This window comes from Zasmidium cellare (genome assembly GCF_010093935.1).
Source record: "Zasmidium cellare ATCC 36951 unplaced genomic scaffold M409scaffold_13, whole genome shotgun sequence".
NCBI lineage: Eukaryota > Fungi > Ascomycota > Dothideomycetes > Mycosphaerellales > Mycosphaerellaceae > Zasmidium > Zasmidium cellare.
Genome location: NW_022986957.1, coordinates 850,331 through 862,289, shown reverse-complemented (window position 1 = coordinate 862,289; position 11,959 = coordinate 850,331). Strand labels below are relative to the sequence as shown.

At 53.7% G+C, this 11,959-nt stretch overlaps 7 protein-coding genes across 7 annotated transcripts; 5 read left to right on the top strand and 2 right to left on the bottom strand.

Annotated features, from left to right (window-relative positions):
• Positions 1-264: 264 nt before the first annotated feature.
• Positions 265-858, top strand: M409DRAFT_65775 (uncharacterized protein; the record flags this gene model as incomplete). The annotated part of the gene is made up of 1 exon (XM_033816657.1): positions 265-858. One exon carries the CDS (start codon positions 265-267, stop codon positions 856-858), a length of 594 nt encoding a protein of 197 aa, XP_033669243.1.
• A 330-nt stretch (positions 859-1,188) lies between these two features.
• M409DRAFT_21787 (uncharacterized protein) lies at positions 1,189-2,364 on the top strand (the record flags this gene model as incomplete). Its single annotated transcript, XM_033806029.1, has 1 exon — positions 1,189-2,364. The coding sequence occupies one exon, from the start codon at positions 1,189-1,191 to the stop codon at positions 2,362-2,364; it is 1,176 nt and encodes a 391-aa protein (XP_033669242.1).
• A 27-nt stretch (positions 2,365-2,391) lies between these two features.
• On the top strand, positions 2,392-2,916 carry M409DRAFT_21786 (uncharacterized protein; the record flags this gene model as incomplete). The annotated part of the gene is made up of 1 exon (XM_033806028.1): positions 2,392-2,916. The coding sequence occupies one exon, from the start codon at positions 2,392-2,394 to the stop codon at positions 2,914-2,916; it is 525 nt and encodes a 174-aa protein (XP_033669241.1).
• A 721-nt stretch (positions 2,917-3,637) lies between these two features.
• On the bottom strand, positions 3,638-4,420 carry M409DRAFT_21785 (uncharacterized protein; the record flags this gene model as incomplete). The annotated part of the gene is made up of 2 exons (XM_033806027.1): positions 3,638-3,936; positions 3,994-4,420. The coding sequence occupies 2 exons, from the start codon at positions 4,418-4,420 to the stop codon at positions 3,638-3,640; spliced, it is 726 nt and encodes a 241-aa protein (XP_033669240.1).
• Positions 4,421-4,977: 557 nt separating this feature from the next.
• M409DRAFT_21784 (uncharacterized protein) lies at positions 4,978-6,501 on the bottom strand (the record flags this gene model as incomplete). The annotated part of the gene is made up of 1 exon (XM_033806026.1): positions 4,978-6,501. The coding sequence occupies one exon, from the start codon at positions 6,499-6,501 to the stop codon at positions 4,978-4,980; it is 1,524 nt and encodes a 507-aa protein (XP_033669239.1).
• A 691-nt stretch (positions 6,502-7,192) lies between these two features.
• Positions 7,193-8,710, top strand: M409DRAFT_53624 (uncharacterized protein; the record flags this gene model as incomplete). Its single annotated transcript, XM_033812427.1, has 3 exons — positions 7,193-7,273; positions 7,332-8,350; positions 8,416-8,710. 3 exons carry the CDS (start codon positions 7,193-7,195, stop codon positions 8,708-8,710), a joined length of 1,395 nt encoding a protein of 464 aa, XP_033669238.1.
• An 889-nt stretch (positions 8,711-9,599) lies between these two features.
• M409DRAFT_53623 (uncharacterized protein) lies at positions 9,600-11,512 on the top strand (the record flags this gene model as incomplete). Its single annotated transcript, XM_033812426.1, has 3 exons — positions 9,600-9,953; positions 10,003-10,600; positions 10,650-11,512. The coding sequence occupies 3 exons, from the start codon at positions 9,600-9,602 to the stop codon at positions 11,510-11,512; spliced, it is 1,815 nt and encodes a 604-aa protein (XP_033669237.1).
• Positions 11,513-11,959: the final 447 nt, after the last annotated feature.

The window sequence follows — 11,959 nt, the reverse complement described above, 5'->3', positions numbered from 1 at the left end:
TTTCAGTAGAAGGAATAAAGGTATTAGGACTAAAGGAAACGGAGAAAGAGCAGTAGAAGGTAGGTAAGTGCTCGCTTAGCTAAGGTTGAGTAGGTTAAGAGTTTGTTAAGTCTGGCCGACCCTATCAGCGGGCCGACGGCGCGTTGTCGCGTGAGACGGCTTGTTTACTCCAAACGACAACATCGACTTCACGCCTTTAACATCACCACAAACCCATTGCATACCCCACGAACAAACCCCATCGCCGACATTCCAACCGCAAAGATGGTGCTGTTCGACGAAGACCCGGTGGACTTGATGTCCGAAGCCACCAACAAGTTCCACATCGCACCCGACAAGGACAGCTTATCGCGAGTCTCAGACTCACTCCACGCACTCGCAGGCGCACGACAATCACGACTCGACCGCCAACACGCCATCCTCAGCAACCTCAGCCGGCGACTCAATAACCTCAAAGGCCAATACGACTACGAAGAGGAGCGGCATGATGCGTCAAAACATGCGACAGAGATGCTGAAAATGGATACCGAGAAATTCAGGATCGCGAAGGGTGTCAACGATGCGGAGATGGAGAGTGAGAGGTTGAGCGGGGAGCTTGCAGCGCTCAAGCAGCAACTAGCGACTTTGGAGAAGGAGGGAGTGGAAGGCGGTGCCAGGAGAGGCGGAGAGGATCAGGAGGATGCGAATGTCCTGAAAATGCATTTCTACCGATCGCTGGGTATCGAGGTTCAGCAGGACCAGAAGACGGGGGCATACGAGCGGGCGATCATACACAATACTGGTCGAGGAGATGTCAATGTGGTGGATGTGAGAGGAAGGGAAGGAGATCTGGCGAGTGAGGTGTGGTCGAGCTTGTGAAATCGATTCAGAAGGCATGGCAGCATGGAGTACGGCGTATAGGAAGGGGGCAGATACCAAATGGACACTTCGTCGTTGATTCTCTCACGTTGGTGATGTACGTCATGCCCCATTTTTGTTGATGTCGTCTACAGGTGAAGATTGCTGATATTCACTTTTCCAATCCAGTGACATGTGACTGCCAAGATCCGGCCCGCTCTGCTAGCGCTGCGACACTCTGCGCCCGGCATAAATACTGCGACCTCTCCACATTCTATTGCCCAGCACTCGTCATCGCACTCCGGTCACCTTGCACAACACACTTCCCCAGTCGTTGTGCGAGACTGCGAGATGACGGACAACACCACAACCGCCCCCGAGGCGGTCCGCGATGCTCAACAACTCACATCATCCACGCACGCCGACATTCGAGACCGCACCTCTTCAAACCACACCTCTTCAAACCAAACCTCATCAACTCACACCTCATCAACTCACACCTCATCAACTCACACCTCATCAACCCACACCTCATCAACCCACACCTCTTCTGACGACACCTCTTCTGACGACACCTCTCCCGATGCCACCTCTTCCGATCCCACCACTGCAGACAATGCCACTCCAGACGCCGTCGCTCCAAGACAAGTCTTTCCGCTGCCTCGAGAGCTTCGCGACATCATCTATGGCCATCTTCTCGATGCAGAGCAAGTGGTCGCACCATGCTCTCGAGACGTCCGAGTCGCACGCGCAGCTGCGACAGGCCAACCAGTCGAGACACATCCACACGATGTCAGCTTGGCTCACACCTACGAGTTCCACACCAACATCCTTGCCGTCAACAAGACTATCAACGAAGAGGCGAAGAAGGTCTTCCGTAAGAACAACTTCGTGTTGACCGACGTTTGGTGGCCGAATATCTCGTCCACGCTGCACGAGCTTGATGTCCCTGTCATCTGCGAAGACAATAAGAAGAGCCTCCTCGCTTTGCGATATGCTTCGCTGGTGTTTACCGTAACTCACCCAGACCCAATGGACGGCGACCCGACCAATAGAATGGTGCTTGCTGGCCGCGACTTCCCCATCTTCCGCCGAGCTATGCGTTGGACCTTCAAGCAGCTCAAGACGACAGTCGAGCTCACTATTTCCGGAAATGACAACCCAGGACGGACCTTTACAATCCTCATGGGAGGCAACAGTCCCCAGATCATCAAGACCGGTATCCTCATCACCGACAAAGACTTCCTCACCAAACACGCTAAGATTTTCATACCCGAGATCAAGACAATGTCAGTCCCGGGTCAGGAGGTCAAGGTGTTCCTCGGAGGTCCTCAGGGCTTCAACCAAGCTGCATCACAGTTCATAGAGAATGACATGAGCCGCAAGACGTTCGATGTAGAGATGTTCATCACGGACTGTCTGCAGGGGACCATGCTCGTGAGAAAGGCCGCCGAGGAGATGGCGAGCAAGGGAGTTCGGGGTCAGAAACTTGCTGTCGTCCGATACACCAACATCATCCGTGCTTAGAGAAAGTGGGACTTCTTCCGCGCCTGCATGCAGAACCCACTCCTCGTGGGCGTAGCGAAGATTCCGTTGTTCATCCTGGTGCAATTGCTCAGCGACATTGCGAGCAACGCCGCGGAACTCCAGATGAGGTGTTATGGTCTGCAAGGGTCCGAATTCCTCTACGCCGCGCAGATCTCAATCGAAGAACATGTGCGAGTCCTGATCGATTGTCCGCACGGACCTGTCGTCAATCACGCCTTCGGGCCTGCCTCACATCTGTTCGTGGTATGGCCGCTCCTCGAACGCGGCACCGAGACTACCATTCGGCTTGCAAAAGTGACCCTGGAGAGAGTCCGATCGTCCATCGAAGACGAGGCCGCAGACAGCCATCAGCGCATTTCACACGACATTGCATTGCTTGACCGTATCCTGCACGACCAGCAGACGCTAGAGAAGTGTGCGCGAGGCGACCTTGAGGCAATGCGATCGCTGAGCTGCTCTCATTTTCCTGCTCGTGTGTGCGGTTCGGGTCTTCTGGAGAAGTACGATGACCTCTTGAAAGAGACGTGGTAGGACACTACATTACATTCATATGACTTGGCAGGCTTCACGAGACAGTTTCGGAAGCATGGAGATAGCCAGGTTTGGCGGCATGCAAGAGTTCGACCACGTAGAGATTTGGGGAAGGACACAACATCGCAGAGGACGTGAAATGAGAAGGAGAGATCCGACTGAGCAGAACGGTAGCGCATGATATTGCATCGACAAGGGCTTGTTGTTTTCCCTGTGCCAGGATAGACGAGTTATGCTAGAGGCAGTGGACTGGAAGAATGCCTCCGATAGCTATTCAAACGAGAGCTTCAACGAAGATACATTCAAAAGTATGTGATAAACTCAGAGTGAGCTGTAGACTCAAAACAGGTGATCTTTAGTGTAAACAACAAGTGATCGTGTCCTGAGACCTCGCAATTTGCCCGAGAAGTGAGTCTTTTCAGTTCTAGGTAGATCAACCTCCACTCACGCTGCTTCCTTTCTCACTCTGCTGCCTCGCCATGATAGGATTGGTCTCTCATTCTTTGGTGTTCAGTCTACAGATGGATTGTTCCTCAGTGGTTCCATCAGTCACTGCGGTGCGCGAGGTTCCCATGATCGGTGCACTGGTGCGTAATAATGTTGGACACTTGCGGTGCGGCGTACTGTTTCGGCACTTCTTCGTTTTGATCACTATTGAACTCGAATGTTTGAATACTGTTTTGTGTCTTCTGTCGTCGAATTGAACTTTATGCTACTCCCTCTAGGACAGAGCATATCCAAACGCACTAGCAGCCGCCAAAAGAAATGAAAAGAGTCCTCCCGACACCTTCGTGGCGGCCATAGCAGCGCTACTCGAAGACGTCGCCGCAGCAGATCCAGTAGCCGATCCCGTACCAGAAGAAGAAGACGAGCTTTCAGATCCCGACCTCGAAGCCGAAGAAGACGAAGACGAAGCAGTCCCCGTCAACATCGTAACCTCTCCACTCGACGTAGCCGTCGCGCTCACAGAAGCCGGCGCGCTCGATCCAGAAGAACCCGTCGAGGCAGACGCAGAACCACCTAAAACAACAACATCAGCTCGACACGCACTCCTACAAATCCTCGAGAACGACTCACCACCACCCAACCGCTCCACCCCCGCCGTAACCGTAACCGGAAGAACAACCACATCCGTCCCCTCATACGTCGTGGTACTAACCCCAGGAAAATTCGCCTCACTCCCCGCATTACTCTCGGTACAAACCGCCGCCGTGGTCCCCTGCGTGGCACACTGCTGCGTCCCCGTGAACGCGGTCCCCTCGCCGATGAACATGTTGTAGGTCGAGGGCCCGATGGTGAGGGTCTGTGCGGGGAAGAGGCCGCAGTCGGAGGCGTCGGTGCCGGGGCGGCAGGCGAGGGCGAGGGTTGTCGCGGTGGGGTTGGAGGAGAGGATGGAGGCGACGATGGGTTGGGTGTCGTAGCCGTAGAAGGGGAGGGAGAGGATAGAGGATTGGGCGAGGGTGGAGGTGGCGAAGAGGGCGAGGAGGGGGAGGAGGGTGGCCATGTTGGTCGGTTTGGCGCGGACTGCGGTTTGGTCTGTAGAACTTTTTTATTTCTTCTCGTGGGATTGGTCTGCGTATACGTCCTGGGGAGTCGAGTTATATAGGCGGAAACTTGATGATGAAGAGGTGAGGTCGTCGAAGAAACAGTAACAAGCTTTTTGCCTCACATGCGCCTAACGGTACTTACTCATGGCGATTAGTATGATGACCTCGACAGCTTCAACCATTCGTACCAATGCTTTTCAGTAGAAGCGTGGCGCGCGAGGTTGAATTCTTCGTTCCTGTGGCGTCTCAGGGGTCGGCAACGATTGGTCGACCCATTGTTGCCAATTACGGCTCTCGGCAAGGATTGGATAGTCGGCCCTATTGTGAAGGAATGGACAGTGAGGTGTGTATCAGTACGACCATATATCAAGCCCTGCACGAAGGTAGATGCTGTGTAGTAAAGTTCTTCATCAGTTCGACTCTCTCTAGTAGCTGTTCGTCTATCGTTTAGACTCTTCCAAAACCCCAGCGCCGTCGCTAAAATCCAAGGCGAAAATATCACCACAAGTTCCATTCATGCCAATGCAGCAAGTCTCTTTTGCCGCTTTTCCACATCCCTCAGCTCGTCGAAGATCTCGTTGTTGAATTGCTCGTAACCATCGAGGTAGACGTGGTGACCGGCCTTGCGGATGATCGAGACTTTGACGTCGCCGTTCTCCAGCTTCTTCTCTCTGTCTGACGCCTGAGCCAATGCCTTCTTCTTCTCAGCGTTGATAGCCTCTTCTGAAGCATAGCCACCTGCGACGTCCATCCAGTCGCTCTCGCCGTACAACATGACGACGGGAATGCCCGTTTCTCGGACTTTGCTAGCTGCGGATGACGAAGTAGCAGAGGAGTTGTCGGGCGATGGTTCCTTGTGGACTTCGAGGTACTGACGTCCCACTCCATGAATTCTCCTAATCAGAGGCGATCGAGCAAAAGCTCCAGGGGCCAGAATATACGCCAGAGCGTACTCGCCAGAGCCACGTTGTCGAAACAGAGAATAGCTGTAGTCGTGAAGTGATTGGGCCTCGTCTTCAGGCAGGTGCGAGAAGCGCCTACTCGTCCAGCCACTGACTAGTCGAGGACCTAGAGGACCAGAGAGTCGTACCAAGGAGAATGGCGAGATGTTGGCGTCCCAAAGAGTTGCAAACCACTTGGGCATCTGCCTGCGCGGTGGTGGCTTCTTGGCTGCTGTTGCGTCATTGGCGTCTTGTGTAACTTCGTTGACCATAGTGCTGTCGCCTGGCTCTGGCATGTCTTCGTTCACAGCATATGGATCCTCGGGTATGCCAACTGGCGATGCCAGAATGAGCTTATTGAGATGGCCTGGATATTTCAAAGCATAGCAAACTGCCATGTAGCCACCCATGCTGTGTCCGAGCAGTGTCATCTTCTCTATGCCCTTCTTCTTGCGCCACTCCTCAAGAGCATCCACGAACCAATTCTCTGCTTCTCTTACTTTGCCTTCCTTATCTTTTGCGTGAATCTTGAAAGGTGGGCGACTGCTGCGACCCATCCCTGGCATGTCCAGAGCGTACAGCTTCCAGTGTGGCAAGCGTGACAGTGCCTCGAAGTTTTTGTAGAAGAAGGCCAATCCGGCGCCATATCCGTGCAACATAACCAGGTTGTTGTTGACGTCTTCACCCAATCTTTCCACACTGAACTCGTTCAGGTATCTGTTCTTGCCCGCCAGCTGCACCATGTTGCTTTGCCACTGTCGTGGGCCATAAGGATCGTTTATGCTGCTCGTTCTTTGCACACACTCCACGTCAGACACGCTCTTATCCAGGCTCAGAGATGATGTGGTCGTGCTAGGCGGCGCGCTGCCAGTCTGGGTGGGTGGTTTCTGAAGGTACGGGATGAAGCTCATGACCTTGTGCTCGGTGACAGCAGGAGCCAGGCTTGCCCACCACTGCGAGAAGCCATCTTTATATCCCAAAGGAAAGTAGCTCGCCTTTGGAGGTGCTTTGCCCTCAGCCTCTGCATCCTCCTTTGCGCGCTGCCGGGCCAGTACTGGTCGGTTGCCCATGGGCGCGCTCGGCGGCTCGGAGGCCATAGTGGTCGTGGTGTAGTTTCTCGATGAGGTTTGCGGTGGAATGGGTTCCTTGTTTACGTTGTAGATTGCGGCGAGGAGGAGGGATGAACGAAGGCTGGCAGGAAATGCGAGGAGACTTGCTCCCGCCGACTTGAGGAGAGCAGCCACTGTAGGCGACGGATTGGTGCTTTAAGCAAGCGGGAGTGGGTTATATCCGCGCTGCGGTCACAGGCGAACGGGCGTATGATGCGGCGGACGGAGATTGTGTTTCGCACGAGGCTGACAGACGAGACCAGGCTGCCACATTCTGGAGGTGAGCACGAGGAGAGTTGTTCATACCAGATCGTGGAGCATTATATTTGTGTTGGAGGGCGCGCCGATCCCTGGCTCTGGCAGCCGCCGCACAATCCGAGGGCTTCAACCAGCCATTCACGCCACTTGGTCGCCCACGTTGCGGCAATCCGAAGAGCTTCCACTCTGCATCGCCCTCAACAACACTTTACCCTCGCGCTCAGGAACACCCGCCGACGCCAGAGCCGCCTGTCACATGCAACTCGCCATGGAGTCGTGACCGGGTCACTCATCCATCAAAACACCGCTCACAATTTGACGTCACGCGTACTGGGATGTTGGTGCTGGGACGGGCATTGCGAACTTCACGCCGCTGCTGGGGTCTGCAATCGCATTTATATCACACTCCCCCATCAGCATCATGAGCGACCCGATCGACCGCATAGTCAAGGGCGCGCCTCCGCCCGATGTATCGGCGGAGCAAGTGGCTGCCAATGCGAAGGTAAGACCGCCATGAATCGCACCGCATGCAAATCTTCAGGCTAACGACCTTGAGGTAGGCTTCATCGACCTCGCACTCTATCACTGCGCCAGTACCGCCGTCATTGCCTGGACATCACAACGACCCTCGAGATGCCTTGCCGTCAAGTCCGCCACAAATATATCTCAATCTACTTATTCTGGAATCCTCCCTAAGACTGCAGTACATCAGCCTGCGCGCCCGGCTGCGCATGCATCTATTGCTTCTTATTACCCTCACGGCGTGGAACCTCTCATTCACCTACCTACTCTTCTTCCGACCTCGAGAAGATGGCAGTGGCGTTGGGGGAAGCGTCTATTGGGTCCTGGAGTCAGCGGAGAAGCTCGGTTGGTGCTCTGGCATAGTCACCTTCTGCCTCTTCTTGGGCACTGGCATGTACGAACGAGGCGTTCGATGGCCGAGAAAGTTCGTGGGGACTACCAACCGTGGCTTGCGAGGCTTCAACCTGAAAGTCGTGGTGGTGAAGGGCTCTTTCCTTTCCGAAGTCCTCGGCTGGATTGGGATGCTGGATCCGTTCGGATGGTTACGAGAAGATCGTGTCAACTTTCAGGTGATACCAAAGGATATCGAGGCCAACGCATCAAAAGATCACTGGAACACTCACGCAGCGAAACATGGCCTCTTGGAAGAAGATCTCGCGCCCGGTGGGGATGTTTTAAGAGTCTTGCTTTTGCCAAAGCCGTTCTCGCCCGACTTCAGAGAAGGATGGGACACTTTCCGCATGGAGTACTGGGAACGAGAAAACTCTAGGCGCACTTCACTTCGTGCGATTGTGAAAGCTCGCCAGCGAGAAGTGGCAAAACGCGAAAGTGGATGGCTGTGGTGGACAGGCTGGCGAGGTTGGCACAATGTTCGCCTTGGTCTGTTCACAACCCGAAAGTCGCGACGCCAGCTTGATCTCGACAAACTCGCGCTGAAAGAGAAGGTACCAGTACCAGTCATCAAAGAGCGACGACATAAAGAGAGCATCCTTCGTGATGGCTCGCATTCTCGAAACTCCTCGCACTCGCGAGCACCGACCCCAGATTCAGAGGCACGGTACGTGTAGCACAGCATCCCATCAAATAATGCTCGGTGCCGAGCTTCTGGCTGACTCGTTTTAGACACCAACGACGCGAACGCAGAGGCAGTAGTGCACACTCAACGAGCAGCACGGGCTCCACCAGGAGACCGCGCAAGCCGCCCGTCAATGAGAAGAGCCGCCTCAGCGCGACGGAGACATTGTTGCACGATCATCAAGATTTGTCAGGACTGCAACCACTGTCGAAGAGGGCCAGTATGGTCAGTAACTCGAGCACCGATGAGGGCTCTGTCAAGAAGGAAGAAGGCGATACCCCCATCATCAAACAGGAGCCCATGTTCACAGATGAGATCAAAGCCGAGCCACAGGAGGCTTGACACTGTAAGCTACCATTTGTAACGTGGCATGACAGATGAACGTTACTCAAGCACGAGGCACGAAACTGGGGCTCTGCTTGGGCCGACACCTGCTGTGGTTTCCCGTTCTAGCACGCAAGCTCATTGTTGCCCGCATTGGTTTGTTCTCGCTATTCTCGCATCCTACGAGAACGGTCAGTCAGATCGCCGACCGATTTCTTGTACGGTGTCACGTCTGACGTCGGCGAAGGCTTCATCTGCATCAGCAAGAAATGGCATGATTAACGAATGCTCACAAATCCATCGTTCGTCGGCACATTCATGCCAAAAGCTAATTCGATATCACGTGGCAAACATCCCACCTTCTTTTCCAAGCTGAACAGGAGCTAATTTTGTATTCCTGGCTGACTTTCCCCCAGGAACATTAAACAGGATGCACGGATACAGGCAAGATCCTCGGGGTCTTGGTTCTCTCCTGCGGTGTCACCGGAAGTCTGCTCACGACTGCCACACTGACCGGGACAAGACCTGCCGCATCCTATTCAGGGAATACAGAGCGCCTTCGGGGATCCAACATCGCAACCACTCACAGGATGCGAGCACGCGCAGCGCCGACAAGACAACCTTTCGCCTGACCCGGGACCGATGGATGTTGGCTGCATTCGCGCCAATTAAAAGTGACTATGGGATTTCCATGCTGTTCCGTGGCGTCTGGCGCTAGGGGTTGCATGCATATACCACGGCTGTGAGCGATGTGAAGTGTCGACAGCCTCTGTTCCGCTCCAGGGCATACGCAGATGGCTTGATGGGAGTATTAATGCTTCTGTAGGTACCCTCTCTTCATCAGCTGTGCGTGCGCAGGTATTACACGTTCGCTCTATTCCCAGGAACTTTTTTCGGACGAGCAGACATGAGATCTGTCATATATTCTCTTCTGCTGGCGGCCGTCTCTGCCTCACCAGTGCCGGATATAGGAGATGAGGTCCACTTATTGCAAGAGAGACAGGACAATAGCAGTTCCTCGTCGCTCCTGCCATATTCTCTGCCACCGAATGGACCAGACGTCCTCAGAGCCGCGGACATCACTACCAAACAGTTGACGTTCACATATGGCCCTCCTGTTGGTGTTGGGCCTTATTATCCTGCCGGGGTCCTCGGAACGACATATGCAACGATGGACGGCGCAATAGACGACGCAGAGCTCGCTGCGCAAGTGACCATTATGAGGACCGACGACGCGAAGGCCCGTCTGGATAATGCAAAGGTAGTCGCTCTATCCCTACAACACGAGACGCCAGCTGACAGATTTGCAGTACAACGGTCTCAAGACGTTGGACGATTATACAAAATTATATGACGGCGAATGGCAACCGAGTTCCCAACCGACTGGCCAATATGATGGAATTCTCACCAACTATACGCAGGATCTATTGTTCTCTATGGAACGACTCTCGTTCAATCCGTATGCTGTACGGCGATTGAACCCTCCCAGCGACAGCATACCATTCGAAGTTGACAACGCGATCGTTGCCAAAGTCACTGGCCAAACTTTGGAGAGTCTCTTCACGTCTGGAAGACTGTTCTACGTCGATCATACTGTCCAAGGAAGATTGCAAAAAGCGCAACCACCGCAGTACGCCCCCGCATGTGACGCTCTTTTCTACATCTGTCCCTCCAGCGGCGATTTATTGCCGCTTGCAATCCGCACTGGCGTCAGCAATAACCTGGTTTACACCCCTGAGGATACTGCCGACGATTGGTTGCTTGCAAAGATCATGTTCAATGTGAACGACTTCTTCATGGCACAGTTCGACCATTTCTCAAGGAATCACTTCGTCGCCGAGATTGTGCACGAAGCGGCTGTTCGTACGTTGTCTGACAGTCATCCTGTTCTGGCTATTCTGAAACGTCGTAAGTTCTTCTGCTTATGCATATAACCGGTAGAAGCTGACACATTTAGTTCTCTACGGCGCCTTTGGCATTCGCCCACTGGCACTGGTGATCCTCATCCGACCTGGAGGTGACATCGACCAATACTTCGGAAATTCGGGGGCTGCTGCTGCACAATTTGCTAATGAGACCTACTTTAACGGCTCAGCTGGTGCTCTCCGATCGAACTACTTCCTGACTAACCTCGAAAAACGAGGCCTCATCAACTCCCCAGTTGGTCCTGCACTCAAGAGCTTCCCATTCTACGAAGACGCCACGCCCATCTACAACGCCATCAGAGACTTCACAGGGACCTTCATCTCGTCATACTACTCTTCCGACGCCGCCATATCAAGCGACAAGGAACTCCAAGCTTGGATAAAGGAGGCCAACGGACCCGCCGGCGTCATCGACTTCCCTACAATCAAAACCCGCTCAAATCTCGCGACCCTCCTCGCAGAAATCGGCCGTCTCGTCTCATTTTCCCACCACGCCATCAATCTCAATCAACTCATCACCGTCGCCTCGACCCTCCCCTTCCACCCAACAGCGCTATACAAACCCATCCCAACCGCCAAAAACGTCACAGACGTAGCATCTTACCTTCCACCCCTCGACAAAGCCCTCGGATTCATCGGCGTAGCCGCCAACTTCGCTCGTCCATTGCTGGCGAATACGAACCGCTCCCTGATCAACATGTTCGACGATCCGATCATGCTGCACCGCATGAACAGTGCGACTCGAGCGGCGAATGAGAAGTTCAAGAGCGCTATGAGTGCGAGGAGTGAAGTTGTGAGGAATCGCGGCTTTGATGCGAATGGGTTGAGTCAGGGGATGCCGTTTGTTTGGCAGGCGTTGGACCCGGGGGTTGCGGCTTGGAGTTTGACGATTTGAGAGTGCATTTGACGAATCTAACATTTGATCGGAATGAATATATGACATACTTTGTTATCCTACAATGTTCTCTCCTGACGAAAGCCATGACCCAGAGTTCTGGTATGTGATTGATAGGTCTTGTCCTACATCTGGCTAGCGTGAAGAAGCGAAGTGAATGGAAACCGGGTTTTGAGTGGCGGGCTTGGCGCGTCGAGAGAGCTGTGGCATGCGCCACATCCATCCCTCACTTCAGCAATCACTATACTCATACGTCCTCCCATCATTTCCTCCATCTCTTCTTTGACTGGGACTATGATCTCTTTGGATATGTCACAATAATAAAATCTTGACGAGCCGGCAGGCTCCTCTCTAAGAATCATGTTATCCCGATGGCTTCTGAGCCGACCAAGCGGCCTGGCACGAGGAGTAATAATACCCTCCACAAGAACCTCTTGGACTGCAAAA